Source organism: Plectropomus leopardus, chromosome 6 (assembly GCF_026936395.1).
Source record: "Plectropomus leopardus strain MGB_pleo_1.0 chromosome 6, ASM2693639v1, whole genome shotgun sequence".
NCBI classification, from domain to species: Eukaryota; Metazoa; Chordata; class Actinopteri; order Perciformes; family Serranidae; genus Plectropomus; species Plectropomus leopardus.
The window spans coordinates 10,628,890-10,641,656 of record NC_142181.1 but is presented as its reverse complement, the minus strand read 5'-3'; the positions used below and the strand labels follow the sequence as shown (position 1 = coordinate 10,641,656).

Here is a 12,767-nt window from a genome sequence, read left to right as displayed (position 1 = left end):
TACCTCTCTGTCCTCCATTGTGTTTGAGGTCTCACTGTATGTGGAGACAGTTTGTGACAGCCTGGACTGAAATCTGTGCAGCTAGGACATATGCAGGGCTCTCAGCTTGTGCTCCTTTGGCTTTCTTTTTGAATGTCCTCAACTAAAATAGCATGGGTTAAAAAAATCTTAGCAAGGAAAAAAAGGCAATTAGACTTGCCATTTCAATAAAGGGAGACTTTTGTGTTCTTGGCAGGTGGAAATTTTAATGTCTGCTGAAGAAACTGGAGGATTTGACCAATAACCCAACATCCATTGAATACAAATGAATGAGCAGAAAAAAAATAAATGTAATTTTTTCCCCAGCTCTTTCCCTTCATCTGAGATATTCCACTGATCCTGCCTTATGACTGCCAGGTCTGACAGTTATACAGAGGCCAAGCCTTGAACTTGAATCAGCCATCATCATTACTGGGCTGTTTGCAAACTCGGCAGTCCCTAATGGTTCTAAATTAGCTCTTTACTGCAGCCATTCGATGGACTTGGCATAAGTAGTGTGGTCAGTGGTACAGATTGATCGCTCCTCTTTAATTACAGGGCTGACTCACAGCAAACCCTGCTCCACTCGCTACTTTCTTCTTGGGGATAATAATGTAATCTCTTTCAACACTTTGACAAATTTGCATTCTCCTGTGTATGTGGAGACGTGGATGCTGTCGGCATGTTTTGCACAGACACCGCCGTCTATGCGTGTTTCAGTGATTACAGGTTTTTTAAAAATCAAAGATAACTAAAAGAAGATCAGTCACAAAGGAGTTTATGTCTATTTACATGTTTGTATTACTCAAAGATGTAAGACATGGTTTCAGCTAAAGATTTTAGCTGTAATACACACAGCCAGTTATTACTTTAATCATTTGAAAGTATTTGCTGGGGTTACTTTGACCCATGCCTCTGTCAGATTATGGATGTCATGGTAAGTTTTTTTGGTTTGCTTGAAGGATAAATCCAAATAATATGTCATAACTACAATAAAGGAGCATTGTATAAGATTTATTGGCATCTCATGGTGAGGACTGCACATTGTAACCAGCTGAAACTTCTCCTTATGTGCCAAACATGAATTTCTGGTTAGGATTCCTTCAGTGTACATTGTTCAGGAGGTTTTTACTGGTAGCCAAATTATCTGCAGAAGTCTCTTCCTTTCCAAAACAAATGGGCATAGTGATTTGAACTGGTAAAAACACTGATAAAAAGACATTTCACTTCCAAAATCAGTGTTTTTCTGATGCTGTTCAGCTTTGTCTCAGAGGAGCTGCTAATTCACATAGCCAAGTGAGAACATGAATGGCCGGGTCATAGAGCCAGGTTATGTTTGTCCATTCTGAACTATTGTAGAAACATGGTGGTGCAACATGTAAGATACTGCTCCCTATATAGATATAAACTGCTCATTCTTTGGTAACAGAAACATGACTTCTTATTTTCAGGTGATTACACACTAAAGGGAACATACTCATTATATTACGATCCGTTTCTGCCAATATATCCCCCTAAATCTCAGACACTGGACCTTTAACAAATCCCATCCCTTAGATGTGTATTTCCACTATGTTTTTTATGGCTAGCACATTTTATGGAGGTCCTATCCCTAACTTCATCCACTCTGAGATAAGACTTAATTTATGTATTTCTCCAAATCTAGCAATTCTGCACATATCTGGCCACAAGTCCTACCTTGGTCACCTCAGTCAAAAAGAAAATAAAGAAAGTGATGTCAGAAAGCCTGGATGTCAGTGAGATCATTTACTTTTACTGCATAATCAAAGTTATCCATAAATGAGACCAAGGCATATTGATGTTTAATTAACTGAACAGTGGAAGGCGGTAAGTCCGTCACCTCCAAGAGGGGCCTGAATAAACCCTGGGGTCATAAAGCTGCCTTTTGTCCTTTAATACATATGAGTTCCCCAAACACTGAACATAAAACTCCCCAAACACAGAACATAAAACTTGAATTTATGTGAGGGGAAGCTGATAACACCAGTTGGCTGAGAGTCCTCTTCAGTAACGACTGATGTTGCTGCTGGTGAACCTGCTGGGTTTCTCTGGCCAAACCGATATTGGGATGGGAACTTCTCGACAGCAGCCGATGAAATCCTGTGAGCATCCTGGCTTTCCAGGAGCGTGAGCAAGGGAGAAAAAGCAATTTGGAGGCGAATGAATGAGAGAGGGCTCCTCACAAGGATGGTGTACGGGCGGGGAGGGGAGGCTGGCGACGTGTAGCTGCTGTAGTGCTGTTCTTCAGCAGACGTGCCCTGAACAACAATGAGCCTCCTGACTTGCCTGTCTATTTCAGAAAGAATGCTCGCACGGGCCACCTGTCACCCCATCGCGACAGCTTGCAGAGTTTGTGATAGATAGATCAGGAAAAAAAGAAGATAAAAAGGAGAGAAGACGAATACCCAGCACAGGTGGGTACAAGAGACATGCGTGGCTCACTGGCCCAAATCACCGGCCCTCTTCAAGTGCTGTCATTGTACATCTGTTTGAAAGCCAGGAGATTCTGAGCCATGTGTGAGCATATGCACACAAGACGAGTGAATGAATGAAAAGAAAGTGAGAGAAATGCACAAAACCATTTTACTCTCACAAATAAGATCACAGATGGCAATCTCAAACAATATGGCAGACTGTACAAAATACATACACAAAATGAAAGAGCAGCAGAGGATTGATTTGCAGGGAAGTGTGTGCTACCACATGGCAAACAATAATAAACTGGAAGGGCAAATATGGACTAGAAGATGGAAGTAGTTGGAAAAAGAGGATGGAAATGAAGGGAATAAGGGAAAATGGAAGATTCAAAGGCTGGCCGGGGTGTAGCATTTTAATAAGTGTAGTATAGAAATGCTTAGTAATCTTATAGTAGTGCTGGTGTCATGATCTAGCGAATAAGCAGTGCCAAATAAAATGGAGAGATGGAAGGATGAAGATGAGATGACGAGTGGGGAGATGCCAGAGCTGTCAGAAACGTGTGGAGCCTGCTCCTTCACAGCGCAGCCATGTGCAGCCCCAGAAGCTGCTCTCCGCAGATTGGGAGGGTTCTGACATCGCTGCTCACCACCCGGCGCTTATATAGCTGTGTGTGTGTGTGTGTGCGTGTGTGTGTCTGTGTGTGTGTGTGTGTGTGTGTGAGAGAGGGTGGGTGGCAGCGAGTTACGGATTCAGCTTCCATAACGACAGTTAAAAATAAAAAAAGCACTTGTTTAAAGCCTCTGCCAGTTATAAGCCCCCATAGGTCTAGATTTTTGTTAACGCCAATCATTAGTTTGCTAACAACAATTATAGTTATTTAAAGCAAGCCTATTTACTATGTAGTGCGAATTCAAATCAGCTCAGCACCTGTACGCAGTTGGTACTGTTGTTTTGCAGAGCACAGATGTATTCGTGTCATTTCTCCTCCTTCTGTTGAAAGACTGAGAGAAAAAAAAACATCCTACATACAGTCTGTCTGCCATAATCACGCACCTGTTCCCAGCCTCTCTGATATCATAGATGTAGTTATCATTCCATCTCGTTTCAGACAAAATGGCAGAAAAGGCAGCTCTGTATAAACGTTAGTCATATTTTCTCTCAGAATGACTGCCGTTTAGGACACCTTATCTCTCCCTATACTTTCACGGAGATGCTTGGCTAGACCTAAATTAACTTTGTAAGAGACAAATTGGTTACTTACACGGGAGGCTCCAAGGATATTTTTTTTCCCGCACTTATACACACAGAATTTCAGCAGCACCACTCAGTAAGAGAGATATGAATATAACTGATTTCTGTTACCTTAAACCACTGGCTTCCCACCTGGGGGGGTCAGACCCCCATAAGGGGTCACCAAAGCTGGAGGACCTTGTTGAGTTTAAGGGTTGTAAGAAAACTTAAAAAAAAAAAAAACAGACAACCAACCAACCAACCAAACAAAAAAATACCTAAGACATTTAGCTCAGCATTTCAATCTTTTCTGCAAAGAAAACTACATGTATTTCAGAAAGTTAGATTATTTTTCAAGATATAAAGTTAAAAAACAAACCTTGCAGGACAAGGGTATGGGGAAGAAATGAACACAAGCTACATTCGAGAGCCTTTTCGTCTCTACCATAAAGCTTCGTCCTGCATTAGAAAAGTCTGCAGGTAAAAATCAAAGAGCTTGGTTTATATATACAGCATATATATAGTAATAAAAAGATCCTAAAATATCAGGAAAACTAACTTCATTTTACACAATGACAGAAAAGGGGTCCTTTAAAAAAAAGGTAGAGGGATGAAATACGGAAAGAGGTAACAGAACAGTACCACTCCTTAAACAGCAGACTAACCAAACTAACTTCGAGCCCTGCTGAGCTGTTACACCGCTCCACAGATGCTACCTTGTGAGTCAACTTAAATAATACGCTGCATACCCTGTTAATAATACTGATAATAATAATAATAATAATAATAATAATAATAATAATAATAATAATAATAATAATAATAACAACAACAACAACAACAACAACAACAACAACAACAACAACAACAATAATAATAATAATAATAATAATAATAATACTTGTAATAGCAGCACAGGTGAACAGAAAGAGAACAGAGGAATATAACATCCTCACAAAAGCTTTTTTTCCCCAAGAAACAACAATAACAATAGCAAAATTTGCCCTCATTGTTACATAGTCAAGTCAGCAATGTCTGCTATAACAAACCCATCATTGCTCAGGTCAGGTTCAGACTTAGGTCCGCAGCTGCTGTGAGGAGTATCACTGGCTGTGAATGAGCTCACACACTCTCAGTGGAGACAATGTCAGCCCCATGGACAGCGCTTATGACAAAATACACATTCATGAATCATGTTGAACGTGACTGTTTTAGCATGAAAACTTCAAATTCCTCAGCAGCATTTTACTATTTCCATCTTTCAACCCTACCCTCAAAGCTCGGTCCCATTACTAAAAGGGATGCTAGTGTGATCCTTGAGAAATAATGAATTCAGACTTATCCACAGAAACGGCTGATTCAGCTTCGACGATTGGAAGCAACAACAAGAAAACATACCCTTGGGCTTTTGTGTTCATGAACATTGCTGCTGAAGCACGGGTCCAAAACATTAACAATGCAGCAAAGGGAAAACAAATATCTTGCGCACAATGGCTCATTCAAATGACACGCTATCAGTTATGTTTGTCAGAAAAACAGGATCGCACTGTGTTTATGAATGTCTGTCATCTTGAAAGATCGAGTCAAAGGTCTTTTAAGTTTCACCCCCTTCAAAGACTTTTCATACATCTCATTGTTATAATGGAAAGAACCAGATATCGCTTCAAATGCAAAGCTAATCAGCATATTACAGCAGCAATAAGAAAAAAAGAGAGATGACTTCGCTCACATGACAAATGCATTATTAACTGTTTCAAGAACAAATATTATTTTTAGAATACCTCCTACAAGTGTACCTCTGCACTTTTAATATTATTAGTAATGCAATAATTAACCCTTTACAGTATAATTAAACACTGACATGATTGCAATGTCTTCAGGCACTATTTAAAACACTAATAATATCCTTTGCTTCTCCAGTTATGAAATGTACAATAACACATTTACCTTATTAACTGTATATGATGTTCATATACGACTGCAGGGATCCTGTCAGTCCTGACAGCTATATAAATAAATAAAAAAATAAATAAATAAATAAAGCCGATCATGCATGCACGCCCTTGCAAAAGTTTGCAAAGCAACACTTTGTCACAGTGCTTTGCAGTTTTGTAATTAGTAAACATAATTTCTATGCTTTACATATCAATATAAAGTGACAAAAGTTAAAAATGTCAGTAAGTTAACGCGAGAAAACACATGAAAACAGCGACAGCAGCTCAACTCTAATTAATGACTTAAGAATTAGTTCAAGTAGAGGAGTCATCTAGGCCACTTAGTTATCTTCGAGGTTGATCTCTGGTGAAGTAAATACCTAATGAGCAATTTAAAAACTTCAATTAACAGAGATGGATGTGGATGTACGAAGTGTCTCTGCATTAATTGCATATGCCTTTAACATGACACTAAAAAGAAGAGAATTCAGCAGTCAAATAAATCCATGGCTGTGCATTAACTAGGAATGAAGTAAAAGACAAAGGATGTTACAGACAGAGAAACATTTAAGACAGAAACTGACGTATGAAAATGTCAGCAATGAGTCAACAAATGGCACCAGATTTCGTTGTGACATTATGACGCATTTTACATTTGTGGAAAAGATTAACACACTTCTGAGAAAAAAGAGTACCTCAAACTAGTTTTTCAGCTGGAGACCCTAATCAAACAAGGTGATCTCCTTTCCCTTTGTTCTAGTGGTCCCCAACCTAAGGAAGAAAGATTAGAGCAAAGGTCTGGAGCGGCGCCAACTCGCTGCAAGGGATATAATTAGCCTCAGGGGTCTTTTTTGGACCTGAAACCCTCCATTCTCTTCCCTCATGACTAATTCACAAGACCTTGATTCTCCTTTGGCGTATGAGGGTAAGCCTGCAAGCTATGCAAATGCTGGGAAGGGTTAAGTTCACCGTCCATTTTGCCATCGGAGCCCTTTAATGAAGGAACTTCATTATTGTTTGTGAATGGTGATGTGTTCAGTGTTTTCCTCTTTAATTGCATCCCTCTTGCACTTGAAGTGTTGGCTGAAATGAATGAAAGTAAAACAAAAGCCTTTTCTACTTATTAAACATTTTCCTCTAAATGGGCAGGTCAGGTAAGGTCACTGCTGCTTCATCTTTGGCTCAACTGAACTGCTTGGCTTTCAAGGATGAACTCGAGCAAATCATTAAAAAGAAAAGCAGAGTAGCCCCTCTCTGGCAGTGATAAAGGTCTCTCTCTATGTGTAAGTAAATATTTATGTTATGTTATTTCCGAGCCTATCAAAGTCAAGAGGAGAGAACTTCCTCTGATGTGGCACATGGAGGAGTTTGAGATGATATTGAGTTATGAAAGATGGAGGGGAGAGTTTTAGATTTATTCTGCTGTCAGCTCCAAGAGAGGAAGCCGCGTGTGTGTGCACTGGTGGATTTGGATGCGTGTGTAAGCATATTGTGTATATGCCATATGTATTTTTGTGTGTGTGTGTGTGCGCGCATAGGTGTGTGGGGCCGTAGCTGTCTTCCAAGTCGATAGACACACTCTGTCACCACTGGCAAGTAATTGACAGCTTGGAGTTTGCAGTGACACAGGCCTTGCATATATTTCCTCCATTACCTTGTATGTGTGTGTGTGTGTGTGTGTGTGTGTGTGTGTGTGTGTGTGTGTGTGTGTGTGTGTGTGTGTGTGTGTCAGCCGGCAGCTCTCCCTGGCAGTGCATTCAGGAGTCAGCTAGCTCGGCAGGGGATTAAACAAACACCTTCTATTTGGGCTTATGGGGAGGAATGATAAACTCTCTCAGCCTCAATCAGCCAAATAGGTAATAAAGGCTTCCCCCTTTTCTCATTGCTGATTGGTTATTTAAATACAGTAGGGCCAACTAGTGCACTTCCTACTGCTGCACGTCGCTTGCAGTCCAAAGTCGAGCATTTGCAAATAATTTGTTTCTTTGTTTTAATTACGTTGAGTAGTCAGTGTAAGGTTTGCCAAACCAGGAAAGCACAGTGTCAAGGGGATTAAAATGAAAACCAAGAATTATTTGCATCTGCTGTATATGGCAGCTGTTCACTAGATCATGAATTTACTGAAATGCCATATTCACACATAAAGAAACTCCCAAGCATACTAAGAAGGCTATAGAAATTGGCATTAAATATACTGTTTAGCGATATTATTGTCAACACCTAAAATGCATTAAGTTTAAAGTTATAGTTCACCAGCAGAATGACCATTTGTAAATCATCAGTCATACTGAGTTATATTGAATTTGTAAAGAGAACATATTCCTTGCATGCCTGTACAGTGAATGGTAGACATATTGGTTTATTGATTGATTGGCAGCAATGTTTAAAAACAGCAAAACTATATCAAAAGATCCCTTTACAAACTCCCACAACTCCTGTAGTATTATCCAAGTCTCGTTTATTCAGTCTTATGCTCTCTTATTCACAAACACATGCATTTTCACAACAAAAAAAGTAGTATTGGAGAAATAGTATTAGAGTCTGAAACTGAAGAAAGCGTGGAAAAAACTCATTTTCAGTCAGATTTAAATAGTAGGGTTTAAGTGAAAACACATGTCTTCTGGAAGTAATGAGCAAATAACTAGATAAATGAGACTTGGACTGAACAACGTAAGTTCTACAAGACTAAGTAAATGTTTGTTTTGATAAAGTTTTGCTGTTGTTAAACTTGGTCCTCAATTAATCAATAAATCAAGATGTTCACCATTTTCAACAGTGCTAAACAACAGAATATGTCTTTATCCACTGACTTTCAAATTGATTTATCTAAAACAGCAAATATAACCATCCTAACAAAGTTTTAAACACTTCCTGAATGTCTTTTCAGGTTTTTAGTTCTGATCCAAAACTATGTGTTAAGGTTAAGAACAAAAACATTGTTTGGCATTAAATAAGTATTTTTGTGACGTATGACGTACGTAATGTGATGTTTGTCAACCTTGACTTTTAAACATGAACTTTGGTGTCTTTGCTGAAAATCCCGAGCTGGTTTGACCCATGCACCATCCCTATATTAGGCTTACTCTGTATTCGTACATTACATGGACTTTGTTGCTTTTTTTGCTATGTCAGGTCATTTCCTCCTCTTCACCTGTAATATCACTATGGCTACTAGAGGGCATCGCCTTACATAAACCAAAGTATAGGTTGTAATAAGCTGCTTGCACCATTGGTGAGAGCAGAGTGGTTTTCCACAGAGACATGCAAAATAAACTTGTCCTCACAAATTCAAGATAACATGGCATGGGTAACTCCTTTACAAATGGTCATTTTGTGGGTAAAGTCTTCCTTTAAGTGCTGATTGATCAAACACATTAGCAATTACCTTACTAAGTGGTACAGCTACACATGCTGAATTCTTCTCTCTCTTCTGTCCTTGACACAGATCAAATGGCAGTTTCTGTAAAAAGCCTACCATCAGAGCAGCTAAACTGTGAAAGACTAGAGCAAGTCGAAAAAGAAGGACAGTAGGTAGGAAAGTGCAGTTGCATTTTCAGCTCTCAGTAGAAGTATCCATAATTATTCACTCATATCCATTTGCAGGGGGCTTGGCAGCCAGAGAAACGTTACGCCGCAATTTGTCTTCCCTTCTCTCTTTTTACTCCTGCTGCCTTCTCCCCTACAAATCGTTAGTTTCACTTTTCATTAGGCTGGATCAATAAGGCGGATCAGCCACTCGTGGTGAGGATACTGCATGGCAGACCCTCCCACTTTCTCTCTCTCTACCCTCTCATCCTTTCTTTCCTCATCCCTTCTCCCTTGGTCTCTTTTGCGCCGTCAATGACTCAAGCTATCTATCCAGCAATCCTCCAGCCAGGGAGGTTATGAGAGGCCACAGGAGACCGGAAGCAGCAGGAGGCTTGAAGGGCCTAAGAAAGAGACGTTAGCCTGCGATTGCACTGGTGCTAACCAAAAAGCCAGAAATGGCATCGCTGAGTGATAACCCAATAAAGTTTAATTAAGAACCAGTAACCTCTCAAGCTTGCAGTAATAATGAAAATGGAGGCAGCATGGAGAGGAAAGAAATTAAAGTGGAAATGTAGGGGTCTGTAAAAGTTCAGTCATATTGACACTATGTGCCAAATGGGATACATTAGCATTGATTTAATTCCTTTCTGATGGTTTTAATCCACAAAACAGCGCATCTTTTGTTCTCAGGATTTACTGTAGATGTTTCATCATGTTAAGAGTGAGACTCCATGTGAACACCTGTGTTGGAGCATGTACCTATATTCATATTTTCTGTGTAATTGGAAAGTGAACAAGAACCCATACTGTATACTTTTATTGTTGTGAAGGACCACTTTTGTTTGAGGCCCCTAGAGCAGTGGCAGTACTTCTGCCCAGTGTTGTTAAGGCTCAAGAGTGTAGATTTGGGTTGGATATTTGGGATGATGCTTATAAGCTATTTGTCCTGTTTTCCTTCCCAACACCTGGACGTTTATTTCCGTATTTTATGCTGCATTTGTCCAAAATAAATTTCAGATGCCACACGCATAGCTCGGAGAGCAATAAAGACAAATCCTGTGAATTTGTCCTCAAATCCTCAACAGCACTTTTGAACTAGAATGAAACACTAAAAAAAAAACAATGACAGAGTGCGAAACCACTGACGCCAGCGAAGCCTTTTCCACTAGTTGCTTAGCACTTCCACCATTGGGGGTGGTTGGCACTACAGTGGTGTTGTTTGGGCTCTGTGTGTTTAATTCGGACTCACCCAGCACAGTCAGACGAGCAGGACGGGACCTCATGGCAGCCTGGACAGCCTGGCACTCAAACACAGCGTCATCCATCAACTCGACACGCTGGATCCGCAAATGATGTTCCCCTGAACCATGGTCGCCAATCACTGTGTAACGAGGATAGCCTGCAGAGCAAACACACGTTTTAATCACCTTCAAAATCCAAATACTGCTAATGTGTAATTAGTTTTTTACAGTTTATAGAATCAACAAAGCACAACAAAAAGACACAATGTATATTATTATGAGGTCAATCTTAATTGGCAAATGCATTAAAATTACACAATATTGGCTTGGGCACTGTAATTGAGCACCACAATTTAAACAGTCACTAGGTGAATTTTAGAGATTACTTCATATGTGAGAATAGCTTTTGATTACTTATAAGCTAATTTCCTCACAATGTAAGATTATACATAAATAGTCAAAAGAGCATTTTTATGGCACTCCTGGTATTGTTAACGAGCTGCTGTGGAGGTTACTGGATTTACTACAGCTGTAAACAGGAACAGCTAAAATTTGAGTTGTTTCAGCATTGCACTGAGAAATGATTTATAGTTTAATAATGCAAGAAAACAGAGTAATATCCAAGAGACCTAGGCATTTTACACAAGTCAAGCAAGATGGTTTTAAAGATATCCCCTAACTGTTATCGAAATATGCATTGAGAGTATCTTGTGGAGTGCATCCCTCCACTGGGGCAAATAAGCAAAAAGAAGAATGTGTTTGACTGAGGAGCTTTATGGGGTATTTCTCATGCTTTTAGAGCGGCTCGCCTCTAAAGATCTCTTTTCTTTTTCTCTCACTCTATCTTTCCAATTATTGCTGATACAGTATGTGGATTAAAATAAATATGTCCAAAAAAATGTTACAAATTTCCAGCAAAGAATTTTTCCTCTAGTGGTCCTTAAAAAGTAATTGATTGATGAAGAAACAAGTGGATAGGATTTGAGAGTTTTACAGCAGAAAAGGCCAGACTTTTAACAAAGCCTCACTTTAGCTGTGTGCTTTGTAAAAAGTAAACTTCACACTTTAGACTCACACACTTGTCATTTCCTTTCCAAAAGAAAAACTGTCAGTACCCATTCAACTGTTGGGTCATTGCCAACAAATGTTGGGGAGAAAAATATTGATTTCTCAGTAACAGCTAGCCAATGACTCATGTTCACTTCAGAGATCCCAAAACACTCCAGCCTTTCACTGTAAAGGTTTTTACAGGCTGGTTATACGTTTTAGCACCCAAAAGGAACATAACAGACTGGGCAGCCTTAGAAGAGCTTTTAAACCCTGGAATTTGTCTACTGAAAAAACCCATCGCATGCTCAAAGTCCAATTACTGACTGTTGCTTCATTGAATCCAGTTGCCTTTAATAGAGCATGAAGTGGGCCTCATTTTATGCTGGTGGGGTGAGTTACAGCTGATTAAGCCACTCTCTGCATTCCATCCTCCTACGTGTAGCGTTTAATCTTAAGGGTCTATTCAGTGGGAGGACGAAGGACAAAACTACGTCCAAACATAAACATTGAAGCTGGGAGGAGATAAACAGAGGAAGGCAAAAATATGTGGCAAGCTAACTAAAAAATGAGCAAAGTTGGAAGCTGCACCTTTAAATGTTTTGTGGAAAAACTAGTAACACAGGGGATGAAGTGCCTCTTTCTACCATATTTGCTCAGATATGTCCTATACTGAGACCCCTTTTCCAAAAAAAACTACCTCTGGTTCTTGAGGTAGTTATATTTATGATTCTTGTAACCTTGGTGCCATCTAGCAAATAAGCCCCTGTTTTCACCAGTTTTGCGCAGAGTCATTGTCAAGGACATGTCATCAATGGAGGGCATAGCACAAGTGAATAGTAAACAGTAGTAGCAAAACTGTGGATCACGTTGATTACTTTTGTGCTTTTGTTATAGATTTCCATCCTATACCAAGCATGGACCAACTATTAATGAGACCACTGCACTATTTTTTTTCCAGATGATTCTAATTAGGAGTCTCCATTATTGATTCAATTTGTAGAATATGACAATCCTAATTAAGTCCTCATGATTCCCACTTCAGGTTACGAGAACCTTGCTATTTTTTTAGTTCCAGCTGAGAACCAACTTTTCAGGTTCTGAACCAATATACATTTTTATTCAAAATGCTCTGAAAGGTTAAAAATTAGGCGCAGGAAGCAGAACAGAATCGGTTCCTGATGGTGGAAAGGGAGTATGAGTGATACCAGGGCTTCAGCAACATAGGTTGCAAATATCACAGGGTTAATAGTGTCCTAACCTTGGAAGTCTATCAGCTATGGTCTGATGATGATAAACCTTTGGGGGCCAAGACTTCCTCTTACATGCA

General features: G+C 39.6%; 1 protein-coding gene across 13 annotated transcripts in view; it reads right to left on the bottom strand.

Annotated features, from left to right (window-relative positions):
* The window catches only part of kirrel3b (kirre like nephrin family adhesion molecule 3b), a 210,245-nt gene that overhangs the window by 65,152 nt on the left and 132,326 nt on the right, over nucleotides 1-12,767 (bottom strand). For all 13 annotated transcript variants that reach the window (XM_088078676.1, XM_088078678.1, XM_088078683.1 and 10 more), the window contains one exon: nucleotides 10,399-10,548. In XM_088078676.1, coding sequence (XP_087934802.1) covers nucleotides 10,399-10,548 — 150 coding nt within the window. The remainder of the gene's footprint in view (nucleotides 1-10,398; nucleotides 10,549-12,767) is intronic.